This window comes from Rhizopus delemar, genomic scaffold (assembly GCF_000149305.1).
Source record: "Rhizopus delemar RA 99-880 supercont3.2 genomic scaffold, whole genome shotgun sequence".
Taxonomy (NCBI): Eukaryota; Fungi; Mucoromycota; class Mucoromycetes; order Mucorales; family Rhizopodaceae; genus Rhizopus; species Rhizopus delemar.
The window spans coordinates 4,620,849-4,648,311 of record NW_027137828.1 but is presented as its reverse complement, the minus strand read 5'-3'; the positions used below and the strand labels follow the sequence as shown (position 1 = coordinate 4,648,311).

The window sequence follows — 27,463 nt, the reverse complement described above, 5'->3', positions numbered from 1 at the left end:
CGCTCTCACACATAATTTATTTATTCTTTTTTTTTCTTTTTTTTTTTTTTTTTTTTTTCTCCTTTTCTTTTAGAAAATATGATGAACAGAAAAAAGTCCACTTCTTCTACTCCACCACAACATTCAGTATCTTTTCCCTACCCTTTATCACGCCAAAGAACCCCTTCTTATCCAAATAGTGCTGCTTATCCTGCTGAAATAAATGAAAGGTAAATAAACCCTTTGGCTTTCCTTGTTTCTCACTCTATCATTAATAGTCAAGAAAAAGACTTGACTTATTTAGCGAAAAGGTCTGCTCATAATGCTTTGGAAAGGCAAAGAAGAGAAGGTCTTAATTCCAAATTTCAAGAACTGGCTCATGTTTTACCTGCTTTACAACAAGTCAAAAGACCGAGCAAGAGTATGATTGTTGCAAAATCCCTCGAGTTTGGTAGGAGAATAAAGATCTGTTTATAGAACATGTTACTAAACTTGTTTATAGTTTCAACAGCGGAGCAAAGAGAACTTGAATATAAAGATCAATTATCAGCACTTCGTCAAGAAAATGAACGCTTGTTAAGACAAGCAAATGAGAAAAAAAATGAATCAAGAACACGCAACTCTTCAAAAAAGCGACCGCTATCTAACTCTCCCAATCATAAAAAAATAAAATCAGCAGATTCCTTAGAAGAAAATCCTCGTAAAAAGAAAAAGAAAGAGGAAACAACGAGGAGATCTTCCGCGAGTTCTAGCAAAACCGTTCTTCAACCAATCCTTCCAGCGGACGATCCTACTCCTAATATCTGTGAAGAACAAGTAAACTTACTGGAGCAGTCTTCACTACCAATATCCTTTCATCGGGAACAAGATCCATATGGCTATAACATCTTTAACAACGCCTTTTCTTCAAGTATACAACAACAACAACAGCAGCAACCAAGTAATGCCGTTACTTTTAATGGTAAGTTTTAACTTTATTTTTATTAAGAAATTTGATATAAACCAAAAAAAGAAGAAGATTTAGATATATTTTATAATTGGAACAGCAACAAGTACTTTTATTGATCTATCAACTAGCTATACCCTTTATTTAAACCCACATGCTATTATCAACAAACTATGATGCCTCTTATTCTCTCTATATTTGTATCCATTTCCCTCACCATTGTTTTGATCTGTAATCCCCATTTTATTGTAAATAAAGATTCTATATTTTTATGCCCAAATAAAAAACAGGACCCTCTTTCATAAAAAACACTTCATGTGAATGGATTTAGCAAAACAAACGATCTTTCTCGTGTTTTTTCTATTTACGGTAATCATCATGTAACATTTCAAAATAAGCGTTTCAATCCTACAAACATACTTTTCTTTTTCTGACGTAAATGATACTCATTATAACCATCCTAGGATATATCATTGTACTCGTCATAGGAAGCATCGGTATTTTTACAGCAGAAAGCATAACTGTGGGCAATATATAGTATTGGCTGAGATGTAATATATGCAACACAATCACTTGTCATTTGAGTAAGAGAGGACATCATAAGTATTGGGTGATAAAAAGCTGCAATGAGCAACATAAGATGATTTGATTATAAGCTCAGAAATCCATACTGTTTCTTACTGAATGGTTTATCTGATATGAATGACTCATCCTGTTGTACATCATCAAGTCGTTTATTGAAACAAGTCTTTAATCATGACATTGTGTACAAAGATAAGATTCTTGCAGCTAAAAAATTAAGTGTGTGGTGGTTAATTTGCTGAGCCCATAAACAGAGCAAATGACTTGTTTACATTCTTCTGATAGACTGTAATCTTGTTATATTGTGGTTATTTAAAAAGCAGCTTAATGTGTGAGATATACATATTGCAATCTTTCCTCTTGTATAACTTTAATTCATTTCAATAGATTATAACCGTAAGTCTTTTTACTTTTTAATTTTTCTGCTACTCTTTTCATTTCTTAATAATAATTATTGTTCTATTAAACACAGAATGATATTTTTATTATTTGAAACTTTGTATAAGATCTTACTGTTTCAAGGACTAGCAAGAAAACTTTTTTTTTTACATAATATCCCCACTCATATTATTAGCTTACAAAATAGTCTTTTTCCATACAAATAACTTAAATAGTCCTCACCCCAAAAAAAAGCCTATTCGTTTTTTCTCCTGATTTGAAAATCCTCCTTTGACAGAAAAAGACAGAACATGGGAACAGTTGTGTTATACAACTGTTTGTTATTCTGTTTTACCATAACACAAACCCACTCCACATTTCTCTTCCTTGTACAAAAGTATTATATTTAAGTCATTGGAAAAACCATATCTAACATATCTCTTTTTTCACTAAGTGGGAATGAACCTTCAATTTACACAAAGGAGATCATGTCAACTTAGTAAAGCTTTCAAGCCTGCTGTAACCCTCCTTTCTCTATTTTTTATTATTCACTACTTTCAGATTAATTTGTTACAGCCTTCAGTTTATCTCTAATTACTGAAAATAGAAAGATGCTAAGCATACCTAATTCTTTCCCCCTGAAGAAAAAGTACCAGTCCTCCCCAAAAAAGAAAGAACGATTGATGTATCGTTCTACTCGCTCATCCTCCATAAGAAGCTATTTAAACACCAAATCAGTATGTAATACTTCTTTATGCAAATGAACCTCCAAGATGAAGCTTGGTAAATCTATGTTTGGCTTTAAGGCTTTATTGATATTTGAGGTGAATTAGATAACAAAAGAGGAGAAAGAAAAAGAGTTCAATGAAGAAGAAAGAACGTGCTGTATAACTTTAATTTGAATTCATGCCGACTGATGACTTGATTTATCAGTGATAGATCATATATTTGTAAGTTTTAACATTCTCAGCTCAAATATGACAAGCGAAACTATGATATGAGTTTCTGCCGTATTTACCACAAGAGACTCCAATCTGCTTTATTGTACGTTTCTGAATTTTAAGCTCGTAAAAACATTTATCCGAATATATGTATCCTCGTTTAAAAAAAAAGCTTTTTGTCTGTTTAAAAAATAAATGGTATCTTATATTGATCCCTTGTTGCAAAGGTATCTATCAAAATGTATTTTTTTTTCGCTTATTTTTAATGAAAAGAAATAAAATAAATGGTTAAATAGATTAGAAAGTAAAGAATGGGATGACATGATTGACAGATTGCATTACCTTGACTTGTGTTACATTTATGCTGAGTACAATGTACTACATTCAACTAATTTTAAACCATGTATTTTTTCATTTAAAAACTTACCCAAAAAAGAAATTTGTTTGGTTAAAGAAAATCAATCTGAACTGATCACTTTACTGAATCAAGTCTACTCTTCAGCGCCTTTATTAGTTTTTAGTCATACGATTTTTTCACAAGGACAGTAGAGGCAATATTTTAGATGAAGCTTGTGATTAAGCAACAAGTTTTATTGAGGATCCCATCCTTTTGATTGGTTAATTTAACAACTATCCGCAAATCTATTTATAATAAAAACTTGATTTTGAGGCACTATTATGAAGAAAGCATCAATGAAGGAAGGTTTACACAATACAATATATACATGGAGGGAGAGCACTAGGAACTTTTATTTTCTAATAGAAAAGCTTCCAAAGCAAAAAGATGCTGCTAATTTTAATACGAAACTGCGTGCAAGTGAAAACAAGCATATGATAAGAATACTACATTGGTTTATGGTCGAGCAGTCCTTAAACCTAGCAGCTGAATATCTACCAATATCGAGTCATCTTCAATTGTCGCCAAAGTTGTCGGATGGGTTCTTGGGTTGTTGTCCAGTTTATGTTGAGAGAGCATCTACACTCCATAGGACTAGAGATTTTAGGTGGATAAGACATAGACATAGCGTTAGTGTAAGCCGAGGCTTACTGTGCTTCGCCTTAATCCGCTCTATCATGTGGTACAGTAGAAACATTTCTAGTCTTTTTACAAGATTTATTCTTATGATTTGTGCAGTCAGCGGCAATAAACAGGCATACTACTCCGCAATGCATAAACTCCTTTATCTTCCGACTAATACCAAGGAAGGTGATGAACGGGGAGATCACCTGTCATCATCTTTAGAGATTCTCAGAATAGTAAAACCTGTATCCATATAGGTGCTGGAATGTGATACTCATAGGACACCGAATCAAGCACAAAGCCATAATCTTCCAAGCTCATTTTCATTTGCTCCCCTTAAGAATATCCTAATTAGGAAAGGAAAGGTAAATAGTCAAAGTCGAACCAGATAGACAGTTGGATCTAAGGCTCGACAAGGCAAAGGTTTAACTGCGTCATTTTCAAAGGTAATGCCATTTTTGAGAATATGAGCGATGTCAGAACCTAATGGATTAAAGTTGGTTTCAGCAATCTTTCGACTGCCTTCTTCGGTAGGTGCAAGGATATGAGCTACACGAACGATTTAGATCTACCAGTCATGTCCAGAAGGACACTACCTGGAGAGCGCACTGATCCCCATACTAGAATAAGTCATTCTGTGCTGTTTGCAGTTACAAATATTATATTCTGAGCTATCATGCATGAGCGATATTCACTTCCTGGCCACTGTTTGGGACCAGAGCATATCGATTAATTTAGTAGGAGGCTCTGGTGCCTGTATTCGCTGCGTGGTTGCGTTGACCGACTGGTTAGGTATTTTGTCGGAAAGAGCCATGAATGAAAAAAACAATTACAGTGCGGTTGATCAATTTGCATAAATGGTGCTAACTGAAAAATGACTGGCTGTTTATTAGCAAATAACTGTTGCTTTCAGAATTTTACTTTGTCTCTTAAAAAAAATACTACTTGTTGGTTTCATTGTAAGAGTGTCATGTAGATATAAGTGAAATGTTTATTAAAGTAAGCAGCTAATTATAAGTTTGTTTTGTTATAACAGTTGAGGATTTGGCGCTTGGAGTGTCTATAGAATCCCTGGAGATCACTGAGACGTATGTTGTTACATGTATCTGTAATTCTTTGCGATAGATTTTCTTCATTCGTCAACCTGTGGCGTTCCATTTTCCTTTTACAGGAACCCAAAACTGCTCAATTGGATTTAGCTCTGGCCGGTAAGGAAGTAAGTACATCACTCTATAGCCTCCACTCTCAATTTTTCTTATCATTGGATGGCTTATGAATAGTACAGTTATCCATTACAAGATAACTACCCTAGCACTTTCGTCCATGTCCATGATACCAAGAAGCTCATTCATAAATTTTACAAATTGGGCAGTAGTTGTACTCTTTGCTAATGGCTTGTTGTTCTCAATGGAAGTACTCTCCTCAACATCGACGTACTCTATAGTAGGCTCTTTGATAATAATACCATCCGCTCTTTGCTTCCTGCAAGTTTTCTTCTTTAGGTTTGGCCGTCTTCGATGTTTGAGTTTTTGGGGCCCTTTGCTTTTTAGGAGGCAGTTTTTCATAACAACATGGATAACGCCAGTACAGTGTATAGCATCGATAATAGTGTGGGATAGAGAACGAGTTTTTTCAGTTTATACTAGGACAAGTGTTCCTACAGCCGACCCTAGCCCAATTGTTTCTCATGTTGAAGTTAAATCCGTCCTAATCAATAAAGACACAGTTCTTGGTGTAATCTAGATCTGAGCCTTTCCACTTCATAAACCACTCGTATCTCGTTTGCAAATTATCGTCAGAGTTCCTTGCCTTAGGATCAAAGGTTGGTTTTTTGATTGAAATCGACATATTGTTTCTTAAGTGGTGGTTTATTTGAGACTTGGAGATCTGAAAGTCCTCAAACTGCGATGCCAGGAAGTCAATGATGTCATCAGCACAAAGCTGTGGGTCTTTTCTACTATTTGCTGTATGTGCTGCTCATGTTCAGGAGTAAATGAACTAGGTCGACCGTAATATCTTTGCGACTTTTTGTAAGTAACCTCCCTGGTTTCTAGGCAGTGCTTCCACTAGCGCATAGCAATATGAGGATGTATTCCAAGACCCTTTGCATGTAAAGTCACTTTTCCTCTTTCCATAGGACTCTCGATCATTCGGTCGATAAATGCCTCTCTGGTCTGGTCATTGTAATCTTTGTAGCTGTCATTACCGATCGGTTTAGCCACTTCTACAGCGTTTTTATCGTATCTTTTGCTATAGTTTTTTTTTCTGCTGATTTGAGACTCAAGTAGGACTTTTGGCTCGTTATGGCTTCAAGTACTTTGTTTGGATCACTGATTTCGGTCAACGCATCTTCCATCGGATCGAAAACTCTTTCTCCCTCTTCATTATAGACATTCTCGTGTTCATCTTCACAAAAAATGTGTTCTTTATCATACTAGTCAGTTATAAGAGCGAAAAGAAAGAATTAAAGCCCTTACATCATAGCCGACAATGACTCTCAGTAACGCCAATCTGACAGCCCAAAAAGACAAAATAAATTTCGAAAACGATAATCATTTGCTAACAAACGGCCAATCATTTTCCAGTTAGCACCATTTATTTTTGTTTAAACGCTATATTTTATTAAAGGTCCAATTGAGCGCTCAAAAATAAAACAAATAAGTGTCCGCCCAGACCAGATCAATTCGTTTGGAGGTTTGATGTTTAGAAAAAAACCTCAATTTGGGTTCAAGGGTAGAAAATGAGAAAGGAGAGTAGGGTACATAGAGAGACATATGAAGCTAGTTGAATTGTCTCAGCCAGTCAATTAGCTTTTGGCCGTGAGATGTCTTGCATGGGATGGTTGTATAATGTTGTAGTTGCTCTAATTCATGGAGGATAGAACATATAACGGGACCATCGACAGGTCCAGGACAAAGCAATACTAAAGGGAACAAATATGCATGTCGGAAGCATATTCAAAAGGAAAGATATAGGGTCAGCTATTGTTTCAGGCATACCAAGATGGTGATGCGTATTTAGGCAGCTGATGGCATGACGTCTTGACAGGTTATTGTTGGGATGGCGAGGGCAGGGTTTGGGGGCCCCACCGGGTCATTTATTTTTTCAAAACGGACAAAATTTACCAGCCGCACTGCACAACCTAAGAAGAGATCATTGTTGCCTTTTTTGATATGTTTCTCCTTGAAGTTTCTTTCTTTATTTTTAAACCCCACAAGTTCACTTCACCTCAAGATTTGCTATATGCGTAAATGATAAAGCGTAACAAGCTTCCTTTTAAAGTAAAGTTTGTTTGGAAAAATTAATTCATTTCGTCGATTGAAACGATCAAAAAACTATCGACAGGCAATATCATTTTAACCTCTGCTGTGCTAACTTGAAATATTTATTTTATCTCCGCACCAATAGGATTTATATACTTATTTTGTACTTGCGTTATTGACAGTATCATGACCTCAGGTCTCTCAGATCCCCAGTCGGGTCTCCGAAACTTACATATCGGAAATTGAAATGTTTAGGTATAGTGCTCTAACCTATGAAATACTTCACTTTTACAAAAAGTAAAGTGCGATCGGGTCTCTGATATCCAATGTATCCTTTGTATACTTTGATAACCAATAAAGTGCTTGAAAAGCTTTTTTATGCAACTCAGCTTTGCTGTAATAGAAAAAAAAGGGGAGTGACAGGGCAAGTACAAGAAGTCCTTTGACGTTTCATATAAAAGCCAAATTTCTAATATTGATTGGTGCATACGGTAAGCTACATTATTGTGACAAATATCGGTTGTTAGGGATTGGATCCTCATATCAACAATTGAAAAATATACACTTTCTTTTTTGGCAACTAATTGCCAATTTTGCAAACATATCTCTTCTACTATTTGTTAAGCATTTCAATTGAACAATGCGTTGAAGAAAAATAGCCGATTATAGTTGACATTGATAAATACATGTCTTAATACAAGATCATAAGTAAAATACGAGTTTATTTAAATAAGATTATACAATTGTTTCCAAGTAAGCATACTCTATTAGAATATGTATTGTATTAATGATAGTTCTTTGATAAGAAGTACCAATCAAGATAACAAGATATTTTCTGTTGTCAGTAACCCAATCTAATGTCAGGAATATTGCTAATCTTTCATATAATTGAAATAACACCTAAAATAACGTTATTCAAATCAGTGAGTAATTCCCAGAATAAAAGGTAATCTATGACAGACATACAAAAGAACAAATGAAAAGTTTTCATAATCATAATTAGAGATAACACTTGCTAAAGTACCTGAAGATTAGAAGAACGCTTACAATAGAAGATATCAAGCCACTCATTCAATAAGATATAAATACTTGCCTTCAATTAGAGTAATTTTTACTTTAACTTAAACTGAAATAAAGATCAGTCTCAAAAAGTACCTACATTGCTCTTTGTTTTTGCTTTTATCTCTTACTTGGTTATTATTACTACTATACGACACAATGAGTCACGATTCAAACGCTGGCCCTTCTACTAGAGACAATGATATCGCTCTTCCAGATGCTGAACATTATGAAGACATGATTCGAGCCAGGCTAGCAATGGATAAAAATACGCAAATGGTCATTGCTGAAAATCAAACATATCGTCCCAAGAACACGACTGCTGCTTATAAATCTAAGCAAAGAGAATGGTTTGTAAGTTAAAAGCTATATGTTATAAAGATTGTTTGGGTGATGATTTCTAAATTGTTTGAAATTGAAAATAGGAATGGTGCGCCAATAAAGAAAAAGTTGCGGATGGTACTATTGTTTATGACGCAAAGCTAGCTTTCTTTCTCAAAGACTATGTTTTGACCCGTGGAAACAAATTCAAGAAAAATGCAGATGGATCACCCGCACCATTGGGTAGGGAATCAGTCCTTGCTTATGTAAAAGCTGTGGTTGATTTATACCATCAACAGGTAGAAGCAGGATTCAATAAGCATACAATGGCAAGAGGACCTATCGTGAAGCGCTTTCTTGACACTCATACCAAAAAGGAAGCAAGACGCAAAAGAACCGAATATGAGGATCGTGGGAAAAATACTTTGAATGATGGCTATACAGATCAAGAATTGCTTCGAATCAATCAGTATTTTTTGATTCAAAACAACATCTTTTCTTTGAGAAACAAAGTCTGCTTTTCTATGAGCCATGCCATGCTTATGCGTAGTGAGACTGCTCTTGGAACACAGCTGCCAGATTTATTCATCATGGAACTCAAAAATCAAGGCCCCTCTACTTGCTTTGCTATAGTAGCCACTATAACATTTGGTAAGACTAATAAGGATGGCAAGATTCAATATGGTTCTGCTCTTCGCCATAGGGATGTTGAAGTTTGTCCACATGGCGCTTTTGCTCAATATTTTTTTTCCTTGTTCCATCATCAAAACCTACCATTTCCAAACTTCTCGACTCGCCGTGATTGGTATGATACTTATTTGTTTCCAAACACTACAGGGGATGGGTCAATTACCTATAGTGAACAAGCCAAGATTTATAAACAAGTGCTTAGGTATTGCGGTGTTCATTCAAGCAAGCTCACTCACATCAACAGAAAGAGTGCCATTAATATGGTTGCAAATGAAGGTGTCTCTGGAGACCAACAGAGACAAGTTGGACGTTGGGGTAGCGATAGAATGGTTGGTTGCTATTTAAGTGGCCTTCCTGTTGATGCCATTAAAGTGCTGGCCGGGTTCACTACTCGTAAGGGTGATTACTTCATCAATCGTGGTTCAATTGAGCCATCAGAAGAATTGCGCAAAATGGTGTTTCCTTGGATTGAATATTGGAGAGAGAAGTTTTACAGGAAGGAAGTTGAAGACGATATTGCTGGGCCAAACTTTTTAGATTTAATGGATTATTTAAGAACAGTTTTTTTGCAGGTAAGGATTATTTTTTTTACAAATCAAGTCATAATGCTTACGATATCTAATTATTTTTATCTTAGGACTCAGTGGTGTTGAAGGGAAAATACCCCGGAAGCTTTATTTGGTCCCACAGCATCTTTGATACTGATATTTACAAAGACTATGAAGAGCGTCTTTCATCTGCAATCGCTGCCAACGATGAGAAGTTCAAAATGAGCCAACATCTGGAAGTTTTGTTACCTGAAGTCGCAGCAGCTATGAAGACAGGGTTTGACTCAATGAATGCTATGCTGAACATAGTCCAATCTCAGAATCAACTTACTTTGAATGCAGTCAAGCAATTGGAAGCAGAAAACCGAACCATGCTCGCTGATTCTTTTTTGCAAATCTCAAACATGCTAAGACAAGGTGATGAGAATACACAAATTCAACAAACATCAACCATCCTTCCTTCCTCTTCTGTTCCGCTGTCATCTATTCCTTCCCCAAGTGCTGCTAACTCAAGAGGTCTACCATCATTCAAAATGAGTAGAAGTTTGATAAGCGTGACAGATGTATGGCGAGAATACTCTGTTGGTCTTGCTGGAAAGCCATCTATCAAGTCTATGGAAGAGCAGTACGGTGCAGATTGGCGCAAAGTAGACAACAGAACCGAGTCTAGGTTCTTTACTAGACGTCTTCCACTGTACAAGAAAATAGAGTCGCTGTCAAATGAAAGAGGTATAAGCTGTGAAGAAGCTGCACAATTTCTTGAATTCAGAAGAGTTTCTGACAAGCTTTCTATCAACCAAATGTGCAAGTTAGTCGCAGATAATCAGATTTAATTATTGAAATGTTTTTTGTTTACTATTGAATTAATAATAAAGTAATTTATTACAAATATATCATTCAAATGAAAGCGTTAAAGTATCAGCAGGAAAGCGGGATTTAAAATTTTCCAGAAACAAAGTATTTCACCATCCGTCCCTTCCCCCCAAAAAAATGAGGGGACCGCGTCGGAGACACTGCTATTCTTGAAAAAATACCCTCACAGTATAGTTCAACCAATGTTTTTTAATTTCAGAAAAGTGGGAAAAAAAAAAAAAAAAAAAGAAAAAGGGGGATGGGAATATGTAAGGGGAGAAGAGGGAGGGGGGGAATATTTTATACAACAAAAGGGTGAACTTGCATTTATTCTTCTGCAAGTGTTCCTAGTTCATTACTACGACGAATGGAAGCAGATGATGAATCACTTTTTCTTGAGTTATCTGTACTTGAATCTTCTTCACTACTGCTGAATACAGTATTATCATTACCTAACATTGGTCCTTTTGAACCCCAAGTGATCATACTCATACGACGCAAGGCTTTTGCCCAACCACTGTTACCAGATGTGAGTGTGTTTGAGATGGACTTTTCTGGTTGAAGGTTTTCAGAGGGAATAATGGAAGAATGTCTCCTTTTATCCATTTCATTCATGGATGATGGTATTTGTAGTGATGTATCTAAAGGTGTAGGATTATTTGGTTTTGATCCCCAATAAGAAATTGTACGACGACGTGGACGGCCTACTGTTTGTGTTGGTTTTGTGGTATTTGTGTCAAAAGTGATTTTTGGTTCAACAGGAGTCACTGGTTTCTCCTCTTTTTTGGGTTGATCGATACTAAGGACATCTTCTAATTGTTTATTGTCAATGACCTTCATCAAGATCTTGTTCATATACAGTTGGAGTGCTCGAATTGTATCTTCAAGTTTCTTTATTTCCTCATTTAATTCTATACATTAAATAAATAACAAGTCTTTTAAAGGAATTACTTACTTTGTATTGTGGTTTCTTGATCTTTTTGATTCCAATCGGAAGCCATATTTAATTCAGCTGCTAAATTTAATCCATTTGATACTGTACTACTACTGCTACTATTTGATTCTTTCATGATCACACTAGAATCATGTACCTGCTTAAACATACGATTCATAAGACACAGAATACAATGAAATAATCAAAAAAGATATTTACCTGCATGATTGGGTTCATCATGAATTCACCATTCATCGTCTTTTCGTGTAACAATATTTGATAACTTTCATTGTCCTCCATTAGAGAACAGTTTAGTTGTTTGACATTAGCAATCTCATATTCCAAATGCTCCATTCTGAGTGATTGATTTTGAATTTGATTTTTATGCTCTTGTACAATCGTTCTCTGTTTATCTAATTCCATCTTGAGATCAGCAATCAACTTATCTTGTGCTTTGATTGTTCTTTGAGCGATCTTTGCCTCTCTAGCATAAGAAGGACTGGATAACTTGGGTACATTTAAACTGGCCGTAGTCTCTGTATCCTTTTTGTTTTCTTCAATATCACCTAACCCAAATGGGCTTAGAGTAGTCACGCTTCTTCTTCGAGGTGTACGAGGCTCAGCGATATTCAATGCTCTTATTTGATTATAAAGATCTGCTTCTCTTTGTTGCCAATCCATTTTATCCTTTTCAAACTCTTGAAGCTATTTCAAATGAATACACACATCTCAACTCATCCTATTCATCTTACCTCCAACGTCAATTTCTTTTCAGCATCTTTTTTAGCTTTTGATAGCTGATGTATTTCTCTTTTTAGTGTCGTTAATTCTTGTTCTTGACTGTATATCTGGGTTTCAAGCCTGGCTTGTATATTACTGTAATTGGAGTTATCCATTTGCATAGCAGTAATTTTCTATAAATGCAATCAATATTATTAAAATTACAATCTTTCGTTATTTACTTGTTTTAAATAATCATTGACGTTATTTAATTCATTTTGTTGCTTAGTTTGATTATCAATGTTTATTCGAAGCTAAAAATATATATCCTTAATATCTGTCTTTATTCCTTTCTGCTTATTTACTTCATTATTTAATTCATGACTATGCTTTATCTCTTCTTGTAAGGTTTGAATAACAATCTTTAGTTGCTCGTCAGTACTCATTTAGAAAAAAAAAAATAAAGGTTGAAAAAAGGAGAAGAACAAAAAAAAAAAAAAGAACGAGGGAGAAAGGTTTATAAAAGCCTATACATGAAAAAAAAAAAGCAAGGAGGGCTTTTTTTTTTTATAAAAAACTGTCATTGTGCTACTTTCCAAACACGTTGTTTTTGCCAAGTTCAAAAAAAAATGATCAAACACTTTCTTGTTTATTTATTTGTTTGTTATTGTTTCCTTACAAAGTAAACAAATAGGGTCAATAGCATATCATGAGAGAAACTAATATAGAGTTCAATTATCTATTAAATAAACATTCAAACCATCTGGTTCTCTAGAAATGAAATACATACGAAAAAGAAGCATAAGATCTAAAAAAGCAACTTTTTGTTTGTTAACCATAACTCCGCCAGTCAAGTGCCAAATCTTACTGTGAGATAATTTTACGTCATTTACATAAATAGGACCAAGGACATCAAAGTTCACTGATAGTACTTTGAATAAAGCTGGCCTTATTACAGATTTATTCACGCCAATCGCCTGCTAATTACTCTATTTTAAAGTTGAAATAGCCAACTCCAATTACCCCTCTGGTTGATCAGGGGCACTGTTCCATCACCGTAATTATCTTCGGCTGTTTGTTCGCCGAGTTTTAGGTCATTGTTATTGTTGACAAGTCGCGTATTTTTTTTTTCATAGACATCCTTCTTATTTTTTAATAATATTAAGAAAATCTTTATATTTTTCAAGACTTTATTTCATCTTTACGTTCGTCCTATAACTCTCTCTCTCTCTCTCTCTTTCTAAAATTACGACCTGGAGACCATTTGAAGGTGTCTACTGTCACTTATTACTACAATTACACGCGTGTGTCATCTGTCTGTGTTTCAAATTCTATACGTTTCAGCGCACGATCCGCTTCTTTTATGCATTCAGGTTGCTTAAAGTCGCGTCCATGTTTACCGGCACTTTTATAGAATAGAGCTGCTTTTTGTTTATCTTTTGTTTGCTAACAACAATAACAAGAAAACATTTAATTTGTGACTCTGTGCGTCATTTTGTTCAAATGCATACCTCAAACAGCATACCCATATTGTACAGCAAAACACCACATGTTTGATCACAGAGTTCATCATCGTTGTTTACTCTTTTCGTAGTCGTATTCTGAACTAGGTCTAATCCTTTTTGTCCCCACAATTTAGCTTCTTCATATCTGCCCATGTTAGCATACGATTCTGCTATGTTGTTCATCAAAACTGCTGATTGACAGGAATTCGTTCCCTTTAAACCAAGTGCGCGCATATAAAGATGAATAGCCAAGCTGTACCATAAAATTATTGATTTAATCCTTTTGGGCTTATAAAAACAATCAACTTACTTTGGCTTATTCCTTGAGGCATAAAAAGCACCAAACGCTTCAAGAGCAGCACCAACATCTGTCTTTGTTAACCAACTAGGCATGTACTCTTCATCAAAGGTAACTTGATTGGTATCCTCATACTCTGATACTGGCTTGGATGAAACTTTCAACAAATGTTCCACCGACCACTCATACCACCTTTCTGCCTCTTCATCCATTTTCATGGCTGCTGTTATATCTCCTAGCTTTTGGGCGATACCTACTGCTTTTTTTTGTTCCAATGTCGGTAGCCTGTCGAGATCGGCTTGAAAGATGGCATGGACTGGCGTCTCTTCTCCACCTTCATTTTCTAATCCCAGGATGTGACTCAAACCCAATGCCAAGGTGTATCGGGCATCTGATAGTTTGCCCATACGTTCTTGCAGTGTACCGAGCTGAATCATGATACCAGTGAGTGGTGCGCCGTTTTTTTCTAGTTCGGGTGATTCGAGTGCCTCATGGAGTGCTTCTTTGAAATATTTAAGTGCCAGGTTGAGATCTTTATCTTGTTGATAATAAAGTGCTTTTCGGAGCGATCGACGAATGGAAGCCGGGTACTTTTGAATGTTGGGGGTGAAGTGATTATATAGACCTACACCAAGACAAACCAAACCAAAACTAATTAGTGCTGTAGATAAAGGATGACGAAGTGTTCTTGATTGATTCAGAAAAGGTCTGGTTTGAGTTGTATAATAAGGTCTTTGTACGAGCCTTCGGTTGGCAATAGTTCCAGACTGTATAGTTAGACGAGGAAAAAGACAGGGTTTGAATAATCTTTGTATGTTCATTCAAAAAAAGAAAAAGAAAAAAAAAAGGCTGTTCTCAAAAACCACTGATAATTTCCGAAAAGTATACAAATTAAACGCATGCTATTGACCCTCTCTTCCTATCTGTTATATTGCTGCTTTTATAAGAAAAAAAAAACATGATACAATAATGCTAGTAAAAAAATAGCTGTGTAGTCTCACTTTTTATTCATTCTCAACGATAGCTTTATGAGTACGGAGATCATGAGCAATGCTTTCAGGTGGCGCCTTTTCATAGATGACACGATAGATAGCTGTCATAAGAGGAAACCTATATAGAAAGACACTTGTTTAGTATCCTCGTGAAAAAATGAATTTAGATGCTTACTCGTGTGTCATATTTCTAGCAGATAAAAAGTTGTAGACTTCTTGAGATGTAGTTGTGCCTTGTAACTTTTGACCATTTAACATTTCTTTCTCTACTTCTTCTATAGTTTTATTGGACTTGATAAAGGCAGCAGATACCTTCCTGTTACGTCCACCAGAACATGTAGTAATTAGGTCAGCGACACCACAAGATTCTAGGTAAACCATTAATTTTTTTTCTTGTATTCATGTATCTTTATCACATACCAAAGAAGGTTTCAGTGCGTACACCACCAAAGAATGTTTTACCAAACTTTCTCATTTCAATCAAACCACGACGAATAACTGCTGCCTTTGTGTTGTTACCATAGTTAAGACCATCGCAGATACCTGCACCAAGAGCAACCACGTTCTTTAGAGCACCACAAATCTGAAGGCCCCTTGAATCTGCAATAACATTGCAGTCAAAGTACTCTGTGTGAAAGAGCTTGAGAAAAATCTTGCCATCTTCGCTATTTTGACAGGCAATAGTCGTCTCACTGAATTGTTCCTCAGATACCTCGCTTGCAATATTTGCGCCACTGAGTGCAGCACAAGGAATACCCAAGATTCTTTCAATTTCTTCAGAAAAAATGAGAAGGTTGTTATCTTTATAATCCAAGCCTTTAATCAGTGAAATCGCCTTACAATCCTTGGAGATGACATTGCGAAGGTCATCACATACTTTGTATACAAATTGATGAGGTAAAACAAAGATAAGGATATCAGCATCCTTAGCTGCCTCTTTCACATCAGCAATAGCAATCACATTCTCCCCCAAATGAATGCCTGGAAGATATCTAGTGATATGCTATTAGTACAACACGTCTAAAGTTAAACCGACATACACCACGAATGGGAGGATGGAAGCACTTTACTTGACATTTTCATGTTTTTCATTAATAATCTCTGTCAGCTTCTTGCCGTTGATTTGCTCTTCAAAAACCCACATACGAACATCACGCTCAAATGTATCGCTATGTCTAATCGTGTTTTGCGCACAAACATGAGCGATAGAGGAACCCCTTTGTTATATATCAATTATTTTAGAAAGGTTTATACTTTTTTTTTGGGGGGGACAGGAGAAATTTTTTTTTCTTTCTAAATTACCAGTTACCGGAGCCGATGATTGCAACTTTCAATTTGTTGGACATATTTTTTTATTACTTGTGAAGAAAAAGAGAAAAAATGGAATCATCTATGCAAACAAACCTATAAAGTCCGAATATGAACAGGGTGTACTGATGAATTCAAAGCCTCAAGTTGAATAAAATAGCAATTGCTGTATCACAAGTATTCTAAAGTTCGTTCCGTTTCTTCTTTAACAAGGGCACTCTTTCTAATAATAAGACGGATATAGACAATGTTGGATTTTCACAATATAAATAACTTGGTAATAACTCTTTAAAAAACCATCCTAAGTTTTGCTTTTATCCATACATTCAAATTTACTAATGAGATTTTGTCAATTTAGTTATATTTGTAATAAACAAAAGCCTTTCAACATTGATCACTGTATCTATTGTGACAGAAAGGGAAAGTTGTATTGTTCTTCTTAAAAATTATGGGGCGATTTTTATGTCATTTCCCTAATAACCTTGGAATTTTTTTTTCCCACCCTTCAAAAATTACTCATGAGCTGATTACTGTGTCCCCTCTTTCTTTTTTTGTTTATTCTTAAACAATCTAAATTGCATAAACCTACTATAAAAAATGTGTAGTTTGTATTTAAAAATATCTTCCTTCAAGTAAATAGGATTTATCAGACTTCCTTTCATTAAAAGGCCCGAATGCAGGATTAGGCAAGACATAGTGTTTCAATTCAAGCAAGCCTCTACCTCCAGGTATCAATTGTTGTAAGTCTTGCCTTGATGGTACAGACTCATATGAGACCTAATAAACATGAATAATTTATCTAATCTCTATTCTTTAAGCATACTGTGTCATTAATCATGGTGTATCGAGAAAGCATCTCATTGACTGACTCTTCTTCACGGCTTGCTTTCAAAGCAATTGCTGATTTCTTTAAATGTTTCTTGGAAAGACTTGAATGTTGTAATAGACGTAAATCCGCTTTACACTCTTTTGCAAATCCCACAGCTTGACCCATTTTTCTATATAGTTGTGTAAGCATAGCAATTGACATTCTTTTTTCTTATTTTTACTGGTTATCATTCGCATGCATAGCTAAATACTTCTTTGCCATTGCCTTTAAGAAATATAAATTCAAGTTCTTTTTTCTTTTCTTTTTTTTTCTTTACTTTATAAAATAAAACGCCATCAGTCAGGTACTTTATCAAGTCCGTTGATACAGGATCATGAGCACCGTTGATTGAAGTTATTAAACCGTAGGCCATCTGGTATTGATCTGCTACACCAATATATAATTTCGCTATGAGTGATTTAGATGTGCTATTTGACATTAATGCCTTGTTGATCGCTACTGCTTGCGCATCAGCAAGTGTCATTCTATAGAAAGTATGTACATATATCGTCAATAAACAAAATTCTCTTTTTCTTTCTCTCTCTCTCTTTCTCTCTCTCTCTCTCCTTTTTTTTTTCTTTTTCTTTTTTTCTTTTTTTATATAGTAATTCTACTTTGAAAGTGCAGCAGGGAATTCTCGTATAGTCTCAATAGGCCGATTGTCAGGTATGTCTTTCCAACTTGGTATCACATCATTTGCTACAAAATGAAAGATACTTGCTACTGTATTCAGCATGTCAGCTGCTTTATTGTATAAAGCAGAATTATCCTCTTTTAGTAAATGATTCGTTTGTAAAGTGCAAGCATAGGCATAGGTCATAAGAACAAATATTAATTCATACTGAATATCTTTACATGCTACTCGTGGAGCGTTACTTCCTGTATGAATAATGTGATCACTTAATGTCGTTCTCCAAGAAGTTTCTAGAAAAAAGCACGTTAATATGTTGTTCTATTTATGACAAGACAATGTGCATTACCAATATCCTTTTTTAATACAAGCTGCTTTGTCTCTATGCAATTAACAATACTAACCAAGTAGGGCAGATATTCTTCAATCGTCTAAAACAGAGTACTTAGTTTCTTTCTTTTTTTTATTCTCACTATTCAATTTACATTCATTATGAGCGAATAATCACGAGAAGATTGGGTTTCTTTCTTAAATTCCTTCAATACATGCCTTAATCTTCCTCTTCTAGCAGTTGCATCTGATATCTCAGCTGAATAAGGTTCTGCAGAGCTCACAAAATCCACAAAAGACAAAGAGCCAGTGGTCGGAAGAGAATACGGATAGCTCATATAAATAAGAGAGAAAGAGAGAAGGAGAAAAATCTTACTTGTCTGAGGGTGTATCTTTCCACTTGAGATTATGATATTTTATTTTCAAAATAAATTAACTATTTTTAGACAACTCCGTTTATGAAGATGGACTTTGCTGACTATATCCGAAACAGTGAAGTTTCTTCAGTTAAAGAAATAGTTTGGATGTGAATATGAGCTGCATTCATGAGCATAGCGTCGAGATCAAGAACAATGACAGATTGACACTATTAAACAGCAGTAAAAGAGGAGAAGTTTATTAAAAATTAGCACTTGATATAAAACAGATTTTGACCCTTGGCACTAAGGTAAAACACAAAATCATGACCCTAGTTAAATCAGTTACTTTACTCACATAATGCAGAAGTAAGGAAGAAAAGACTACAGCAACTAAAGCTAGAAGTTTTTCTGGTATTCTCCACACTTTTTCATACAAATTGATGAACGAGTCGAATAGAAATGATGGAATTATTCTGTTTGTGTTATAAAGAAACTTAAAGATATAAAGGAAATTAAAAGGCAAACATGCAACTTTCAGCAACTATTTTGTTGATGAAAATGTACATATTTCAGTTAAACAAGTACGAAAGAACTAGGGAAACGATTCGAAAATCTCAATGTGTCAGTAAATATACTGAGACTTATTATATAACGAAGCTCTTTGAATATGTCTATAAATTGGGGGTAGTATTCTGTCGCTCTTATTCTCGAATAATAAAGCTTAAAAGAGACTTGATGCAATCATCGCCTTTTTATTATTTTTAATCATGTTACACTACCAAATTGCAACCATAATATCTCTATACAATAGTAACTCTGTCCCTTTGTAGATAAATGGAATTCTGCTCTTATTTTGTTCATTGTTGCTGCACTAATACATTTGTTAGAGATATCACAAAAAGGACAAAACATCTTTGAACCTTCAGCCCAAAGCATCGCGCAGAAAAAGCTACAGAAATTATCGTAACAATTAAGCTTTGAGAAGGATTCAAATGTTTCTCGTCCATCACTATCGAAGAACAAACCATCACACGAGCATGGACATGAGCTTAACTGTTGATTTATCGCATTCATATCTTGATAGACAAACTTCTTTTTTTTTCTTTTTTACAAAGCCATAGCGAAGAGCTTTACATAAAAAATAACATCCGTTTTGTATTAGCTATTATGGTACAGAATTAAGTATATCGCTCATAGAAGAATTCCAATGAACAGTTAAAGTAAATGCTGTCATTCGCATTTCGATGACCAAAAAAAATAAAAAAAGAATGTTGGGATCAAAATTGATATAAGGAAACAATGTACAGTCAGTACGGTTGGCTATGTCTAGTTTTGAGCTGTATTTCATCAACTGAGACTATATTCATTGTAAACCCACTGCACCGGGATTCCATATACTTAATGGCTTAACAAAAACTATCTTCACTTAATCATATTGACTGTGTTAATATTCTTTGAAAGGTTATTATATGAACCTATTTTTGTGCTTGTGGAAATGGATAGTTAACTTTATGTTGGGATGATTTAGAGCTTTGATATATAACTTTTTGGACTGCTTCTTTAATCAAATACAAATATTAAAATATATTATGGTGTGCATGTTAAAAAAGAAAAGAGCCTCCTTTTTAATCCTGTTCAAAAGCAATTATTTGATCTTTACAAACTCTCATGCAAGAGGTTGTGGTTGAAGCAGACCAATGATGCAAAGGTACTTTGAAAAGCTCAAAAGCGAAATAAATTCTTTAGTAATAAAACTCTACTTTTTGTGCGAATTGTTTATTTGATAAAAAATGAACTGCAAATGGCTTTTTCTTACATAATTCTGCAGCCTTTAATATAAATTATGTCGTAGAATGGATCTCAATAGACTTGTCTAGACGGACCAGATATAATGAAGCTCTTTCTATTTTATTTGCCCTTTATACTTATATCAAAACATCTCGTAGTAAACGTTTTTACTTTGATGTTGTTTATTTAGAGATATATAAACCAATCAGAATGCATACTATTTCATCAAACTGTTTCATCATCTATATAATCTAGCATCTACGGTTCGGTGATAAGTATGTACTAAAAAAATACCTTGTCATAAAATAAGATCAATCTTTTTGTTGATGAACTTTGAATAATTTACCTCAAATTCATATCGAGGTTTTATATAACATTGAGAAAAACGCCATATAATTGATAGCTTTGAAAAGTAACATTTAGATAATAAAATCTACAATCGAAATCTTAATTCGCTTTATAAAAGGAAATGATTACAGTATTGATGAGAAATAGATTTACAAAATTTATCTGGTAAACAAAATCAAATAGATCACCCTGTGTATCATTGCACAAAATTGTTTTTTTTTAAAAAGAAAAAGAAAATAAATAAGCCATAACCGTGTATAGCGCACTTGATCTAGTAAATCGATCTAACTAGGTAGAAAAAGCTGATAGTAAAGTACGCATTCTCCCAATACAATAAAAACAACTATATACAAAGTGTAATTGATGTTCAAAAAAAAATTGTCAGATAAAGATTTTTCTGCACAAATCCTTACCTAATGTTCATTGGTAGACTATAGTTCAAAGCTTGAAACTGGAAGAGTATACAAATAAAAGAAATCTCGTTCAAAATGTAACTTTATGATGAAGATAAATACTACTGTCATTGCTGTACCAGGAATTTCAAAAAAAAAAAGGAAAAAAAATAATAATAAGCCCATTTTCTGTTGTGATACCGCATATTCATAATCTGTAAGATGTCATAAATCAAAAACGCTCTTTTAAACTAGCTGCAAACTAAATTCTACAGGCATATTACTCTCTTTTATCTCAATTTACAATATGAAAGTAATCTCTTTGCAAATAAGAAAAATAAAGCTGAATAGACAAAAAAGGAAAGAAAAAAGATATCAAGATTTTATTTTAAAATAATCAGTCTGTTTCGATCGACAATAAAGCCAATTATCGTCATCGTTATAATAGTTTGGTGAAGGTGGCAGATAGACTCCAAATTTATTGACTGTAGACATCTTGATAGTAGGACTTGTGCAGTCATCATCATCATCTTTTGCTGTTGAGCTTGCAAATAATTTTATTATCTTCTCAATCTTGGGTCTATATTCCGGCATATTTTGTAGACAACCTGTGTGCGTGAAAAGAAAAGAAAAGAAAAAAGATGAAAAGAACAAAAGAAACCTGGTAGGAAAAAGTGGGAAAAAAATTAGTATCCTGGTTTTAATGTTTGTAGTACAATTCAGTTTTGATTATCAGATCGCTACAATGTTTAGAAAGCATCTTCATGTGTGTATGTGTTACATGAATAGAGTCATTTTTTTAATTTTCCATCTTTTGGGAAAATCAAGTACGTTATATCGGATTGTCTTTGCTATTACTTTTTTTTTCTTGTTTTTTGTAAATAGTGTTTTTATTTAGGTGCCACACAGAGATGTGCAACTTGGGCTAATAATTTATAAGAAAGAAAAAAATGGAAAAGAAAATACATGTAATAGTAAATGGGATTAGGTGCTCTGCTGCAGAATGTTTTTACGGCGACTATATTGAGAGACTTGAGTGAAAGCGATGGGATAATCGAGGGCCAGATAAGTTGGAGCAAGCAATGGTAGCATAATTAAGTGCTGAGGGATCGATTAAAAATCTATTGGCAATTGTTTATCATATTCCTTTACGGAGAGGACAAGACCAGGTGAAATATTTTTCTGTATCAATACTGTCATAGTAAATACAAGATGAATCAGAAAGTTGCTCGGACATAATACGATGCAGAAAACCTTTGCTTGTAATGGTATCAATATCAGAATAGTACAGGCAAAGTGAAGAAGAGATTCACCCGAAACGCAACTTCAGGCTTGATGGTTAAAGTGAGAGTATAAACCGGGTTGTCTTTATCGAATTTTTTTTTGTAGAGGATTTATTCGGATGCCGCAGTTAGCTAGTCATCATAAGAAACATTTTTTTAATAACAGGGCTTAAACCTGCGAACGAACAAACAGAAAACGACCATGAATATTGGAGCTAGTGCCGCCATACAAGGAACTAATCCAGCAGAAAGAACTTTACCGCTTCGCTAGGGAACTTCTCTCTGTTATCATTGTTAATAATCTACGATTAAGAATAATTTTTATTTGAGCATAATTTTAATGACCGATGAGCACATAGCATTTTCATGCTGTATTGCCCGGGTCAGATCGCAGTGAAAAAGAGTGAAAAACCCTTTTGGGATTAAAGGGAAAACGTAAAAGTGTTATATATTAGAGATGATAATTAACTATCTGAAAATTTTTGCTGAATGTAATGAAGATGTTTGACAAAGGGCTCACCAAGATGGGTTGAAGCTTCAGGGAACTGAGAGTGGGCTAAGTAGTCCATTTCGAGTAATATCGCACATATGAAGGGCCAACGAATGAGCCAGGCATCAATTGATTGTCTCGCTTTCCTGGTGTGGAGTGTTGGTGGTAAGAGGTTCAAAAGGTAGGAAAGCGGATCGTCAATAGATTTGGGCATCTGAAGGCGGTTGTGCATATCTAGACAAGAAAAACTATGCTGGCGTGTAAAAAGTTCATTTGGATGAAAAGGGCATGCTTGGGGCTTACCAAGAGGTAACCAACCAAGTCGCCATCGCACGCAACGAGACCGTTCATTTTTTGTCATTGGTATCCGAAGGATGGGGTCGACAATTAGATCATTACGGCAGTGGGACAGAAGTTTAGTATGTTTTTCTTGAAGTTTTGAACGGTGATTGTCAATCAGGAATTGTCTTCGTTTTCTAATAAAATTCTTATGAGACATAGTTTCGAGATGTTCATTGCTGATTGATGTCCAAAAAGGTGATCTAGATAGTTGGGACCATTTCGAGATGCGTTCAGATTGTATGTATGGCAGCAATTTTGTTAGTAATGCATCGTCTGGCAGGGAGGAGGTTCTGAAAAGAAACTGTGTTTGAAGTATGGAGATACGATCCTTCATGTTTGGTAAGTTTGCTAGGTGTAGCATTACCTTGGTGGAGGTGAAGGGTCGTCCGCCGAAGATTTGCCGAATGCATTGGCTTTGACAATTTTCGAGAGCTTGAATTTCTCGTAAATTGAAGGTTGTAATTGCTAGACCATATTCCAGTTGTGGTCGGACTATCTGGGCATAGAAACGGGTTGAAAGAAGGTAATCAAGCCCATTTTTGTTGACACCAAGGGTAACAAGCTGTCTCATCGTTCCAAGTGCTTTGTTAATGTTTTGTTGCAAAAGTGCTGATTTGTCGATAATACCACCGGGTTTTATAGGAATACCAGGGTACGGGAAGTAATCTTCACTGGGTAGTTCACTATTGTAGAGGTAGTATTTTTGACGTGTAGGACTGGGATCAACAACGACGCACTTTTTAGGGTTCCATCGATAACCTAAAGAAAGGCTGTGCTCTTCGCATTTGGAAAGAAGAGACTGCAATGAATCAGCATCAGCAATAAGAACTACATCATCCGCATACAGTAGGCAGTTTAACTTTGGAGCAACAATGAGAGGATCATTAAAATCTGTGTCGACGAGAGATGCTGGTCGTAAAAAATTTGGAAGGCTATTGATATAGACTGAGTATAGGTAAGGTGATAACACAGACCCTTGCAGGATGCCAGTTTTTGGGTGAAAGCGGGAGGATTTATGATTACTAAGGATCACTTCAACAGAAACATCTTCAAACATATTGTATAAGAGGGCTAACAGAGGTGTTGGTATGCTTGAAGAGAGCTCATTCCATATGATGTTACGATCAACTGTATCATAGGCTGATTTAATATCAAGAAAGGCTAGTACCGGGTTGTAGTGTAAATGCTTGCGGTGATACAACTGACATAGTTCTGTTAAGCAGAGCACTTGATCGAGTGATCCCCTAGACTCACGGAAGCCTCCTTGAGCAACATCCAGTGTAGTACCGGTGCTGAGTAGCTCAGGTTGTATACATTTTTCTAGAATCTTACGACAAACTGAGGTCAAGCTGATTGGTCGGTAATTGCTCGGATCAGATGGGTCACCTTTTTTATGGATTGGAACTATCTGGCTAATGCGCCATAATTGAGGTATATATGACCATTGCCAACATAACTGGAATAGATAAAGGAGGATTGGATATATGATATCTAAAAGTGGTAGAATCATTTCGCTTGTGATGTGGTCGATGCCAGGTGCCTTTTTTCGTGGGAAGTTTAAGATTACTGATTTAATTTCATCCAAGTCAAACGGGCAATCGGTTAAATCGAAACACGCTTGAGATGATTGGTATTTAGATAAGCAGTGAGGGATCGGGATGCGTTCGTTTCGCGGATAATTAGTACCTGATAATGTCTGCTTTAGATGGTCTGCCATTAAATCAGCAGCTTTTTGAGGTCCATCTATAGTAGAGAATACATGTTCCGTATCCGCGAAAATTGAGCTATAGCCTTTGTGTATTCGCCTTTCTTCATTTTGTCACAAAACAATTGCCAAGTTTCTTTTCTCCGCTGGATGATTAACCTTCGTAGTTTCGCTTTAGTTTCTTGGTGAAGTAACCAGTATTTAAGACAATTAAGACCGTTTGCATTTCTCCATATCCGATAGTAAAACTCTTTCATTTCGAATGCTTCCATCATTTCTGTAGTCCAAAACTCTTTTGAACGTAGAGTGTCCGAGTTTGTCTCACGTTTACCACAGACAGTGTCAAGTGATTTATAGAGAGCGTCGAGTAACGAAGCCTTGATACGTTCAATAAACCTTTGAGCATCAGTTGTCTGAAGTGGAAGAGAGGACGATGGTGGTAAAATAAGGTTCAAATATTCCTGAAAAACTTGCTGGTAGGTTTCTCTTGTCTTCTCTTTTCTAAGCTTTTTGATGTTCCAAAGTTTTCGAGAGTCTGGTACTAGGTCTATGTTATTAAGGATAAATGATGGCTTTTGAAAAGAAAAAGTCAAAAGCTTATGAGTTGATTCTAGTGAAAGATCATCTCTAACAGTTAACGTCGGAGAAGTCAATTCTATAGTACTCAGGAAGTAGTCAACAATACTATGTCCAGAGTAACTATATGAAGTAGGCACACCATATGCAATCCGTTGATTCCAGTTAATGAGTTCGTTGGATTAAATCCAGTTTTGTATGATTCGTCCTTTATGATTCTCCCTAGTATCACCTGAGTATTTGCCCATTCTGGCATTGAAGTCTCCACAGATAATAGTCGCTGTTGTGTTATAATAGCTAAGAGGTAGTAGTTCCAAAATTTCAGATAGGTCATTATCATCTAGGTTGAGAGGAATGTAAAGACAGTGTATCAAAATTTTAGCAGATATGACTACGGATAAAGTATACTTAGCTAATGTTGGGTTTTCATGATGGATATGGTAGATATGTTGTGTAAAAGTAGGATTTATCAAAAGGGCAATACCAAGATGGCCACGGTTTCTATGGTGAGTTGAATTAATTGGTTGACCGTAAGTATGAAACTGTTTCCATGTGGTGACATATTTGTTTGGTGGCAGAAGCCAAGTTTCTGTGATAAAAAGGAGTGACGAGTTTTCAGCAATCTTTAATATAGGAAATATAGCTTGCTTTGGGAGCCCAGTAGCATTAAATAATGTTACTGATATGTTGGACATTAATGTTGAATGTTGTTATGGTTGGTTACATTGGTTGTCGTGTCTTCAGAGAGATTGTCCATGATATCCTCTGATCGTCCATAGCGAGAGTTGTTAAGTTGGTCAATAAATGATTTGGTTACCCACTTTTGCTGATAAAAGTAGTATGCTACTGCAAACTTTACTGGTTCGCGGATATGGAGAACAGCACGTTGAAGGAGTTGCTGTTGGATTTCACATGCTTTGGAAGTTCGTTCTTGCTCTGTAAGATCTTTATACTGTGGATCTTTGAGAGTAGAGCCGTTCCAGGGGTCAAAATTGTTAGCAAAGTGGACTCGCTTGGATTCAAGTAATTGTTTAAATTCGGCAACATAGTCGTTATGGAGAAGAAGAGCAGCAATATTGCGATCTGGATAATGGATATCTAGCACACGCGCATTGTTGACGCCCATATTGCGTAAGTAGGAGCGAAGTTTACTAACGGGAACACGGGCTTTAGTAGAGACGTAAAGGTATTGGAATCCTTGATTCGTGGAAGGTGGTTGGAAGAAACGAGCGGCTGCGTCTTCCTTACGAACTCGATTTTTTTGACTGTTGAGATTCATGGATTGCTTTAATGCAGCTACTTTGGATGGGTTGTGCCAAGGAGCCTGAGAGATTGAGCCGTCAAGGTTTTGAGAAGTTGCTCCACAAAATGGAGGGAATTCAGTGTTAGTAATAGCTTGTGAGCTATTATTTTCTTGAGTTGAAGCTTGGAGAACTACAAGTCTAGCGATCTGTTCGCGGGCTTGGCTCAATTCAGTTGTAAGTCGTTCAACTTGCTTGGTAAGTTGACTGATTAGTTCATCACGTGGATCACGAGAGTTGGGTTCTTGGAAATTTGTAGAAGATTCGATGACTTGCTGGGAGTTCTCATTTATATTGCTAATACCACAGAGGACTTGGTAGACCTCATACGCTGTAGATTGCCTCTTGCATGACTTGCACACAAAGATTGGTTGAGTTGGGTCCTGAGTAGAGTATCCATGCTTAAGGAAATGGCTTAGTGTTTTGCATAAAGGACACTCGAAATGTCGGTTGACATTTTCAAAAGTGATTTGAAGTTCCTCAAGCTGCTCAGAACTTAAAGAAGGTTGATGGTTTTTCCTATAAGGACCACGCTTCTTTGTCATTTTAGTTATAGAAGTGTTTGAAATATTGAAATAATGTTGAAAGATGTCAATTGAATCGCTTTCCAAATAAGGTAAATTTATAAAAGTGCGAAAGAGCTTGAAATTTCCATTACGGTTTCAGATCCTTTTTGGGTGAATTTAAACTTGAGTTCAGACATTATTTTTACC

At 35.5% G+C, this 27,463-nt stretch overlaps 9 protein-coding genes across 9 annotated transcripts; 2 read left to right on the top strand and 7 right to left on the bottom strand.

Moving 5' to 3' along the window:
* Positions 1-78: 78 nt before the first annotated feature.
* On the top strand, positions 79-1,073 carry RO3G_04037 (uncharacterized protein; the record flags this gene model as incomplete). Its single annotated transcript, XM_067658627.1, has 4 exons — positions 79-209; positions 258-430; positions 482-940; positions 1,057-1,073. The coding sequence occupies 4 exons, from the start codon at positions 79-81 to the stop codon at positions 1,071-1,073; spliced, it is 780 nt and encodes a 259-aa protein (XP_067514728.1).
* Positions 1,074-4,220: 3,147 nt separating this feature from the next.
* On the bottom strand, positions 4,221-4,805 carry RO3G_04036 (uncharacterized protein; the record flags this gene model as incomplete). The annotated part of the gene is made up of 2 exons (XM_067658626.1): positions 4,221-4,396; positions 4,769-4,805. 2 exons carry the CDS (start codon positions 4,803-4,805, stop codon positions 4,221-4,223), a joined length of 213 nt encoding a protein of 70 aa, XP_067514727.1.
* Positions 4,806-8,328: 3,523 nt separating this feature from the next.
* RO3G_04035 (uncharacterized protein) lies at positions 8,329-10,561 on the top strand (the record flags this gene model as incomplete). Its single annotated transcript, XM_067658625.1, has 3 exons — positions 8,329-8,523; positions 8,595-9,752; positions 9,818-10,561. 3 exons carry the CDS (start codon positions 8,329-8,331, stop codon positions 10,559-10,561), a joined length of 2,097 nt encoding a protein of 698 aa, XP_067514726.1.
* Positions 10,562-10,907: 346 nt separating this feature from the next.
* RO3G_04034 (uncharacterized protein) lies at positions 10,908-12,680 on the bottom strand (the record flags this gene model as incomplete). The annotated part of the gene is made up of 5 exons (XM_067658624.1): positions 10,908-11,491; positions 11,536-11,671; positions 11,734-12,219; positions 12,267-12,428; positions 12,600-12,680. 5 exons carry the CDS (start codon positions 12,678-12,680, stop codon positions 10,908-10,910), a joined length of 1,449 nt encoding a protein of 482 aa, XP_067514725.1.
* A 1,053-nt stretch (positions 12,681-13,733) lies between these two features.
* Positions 13,734-14,858, bottom strand: RO3G_04033 (uncharacterized protein; the record flags this gene model as incomplete). The annotated part of the gene is made up of 2 exons (XM_067658623.1): positions 13,734-13,992; positions 14,050-14,858. The coding sequence occupies 2 exons, from the start codon at positions 14,856-14,858 to the stop codon at positions 13,734-13,736; spliced, it is 1,068 nt and encodes a 355-aa protein (XP_067514724.1).
* Positions 14,859-15,200: 342 nt separating this feature from the next.
* Positions 15,201-16,375, bottom strand: RO3G_04032 (glycerol-3-phosphate dehydrogenase [NAD+]; the record flags this gene model as incomplete). The annotated part of the gene is made up of 4 exons (XM_067658622.1): positions 15,201-15,397; positions 15,450-16,021; positions 16,100-16,246; positions 16,332-16,375. 4 exons carry the CDS (start codon positions 16,373-16,375, stop codon positions 15,201-15,203), a joined length of 960 nt encoding a protein of 319 aa, XP_067514723.1.
* Positions 16,376-16,949: 574 nt separating this feature from the next.
* On the bottom strand, positions 16,950-17,331 carry RO3G_04031 (uncharacterized protein; the record flags this gene model as incomplete). The annotated part of the gene is made up of 2 exons (XM_067658621.1): positions 16,950-17,114; positions 17,161-17,331. The coding sequence occupies 2 exons, from the start codon at positions 17,329-17,331 to the stop codon at positions 16,950-16,952; spliced, it is 336 nt and encodes a 111-aa protein (XP_067514722.1).
* A 5,469-nt stretch (positions 17,332-22,800) lies between these two features.
* On the bottom strand, positions 22,801-24,225 carry RO3G_04030 (uncharacterized protein; the record flags this gene model as incomplete). The annotated part of the gene is made up of 1 exon (XM_067658620.1): positions 22,801-24,225. One exon carries the CDS (start codon positions 24,223-24,225, stop codon positions 22,801-22,803), a length of 1,425 nt encoding a protein of 474 aa, XP_067514721.1.
* Positions 24,226-26,143: 1,918 nt separating this feature from the next.
* Positions 26,144-27,295, bottom strand: RO3G_04029 (uncharacterized protein; the record flags this gene model as incomplete). The annotated part of the gene is made up of 1 exon (XM_067658619.1): positions 26,144-27,295. One exon carries the CDS (start codon positions 27,293-27,295, stop codon positions 26,144-26,146), a length of 1,152 nt encoding a protein of 383 aa, XP_067514720.1.
* Between the last annotated feature and the right edge of the window lie 168 nt (positions 27,296-27,463).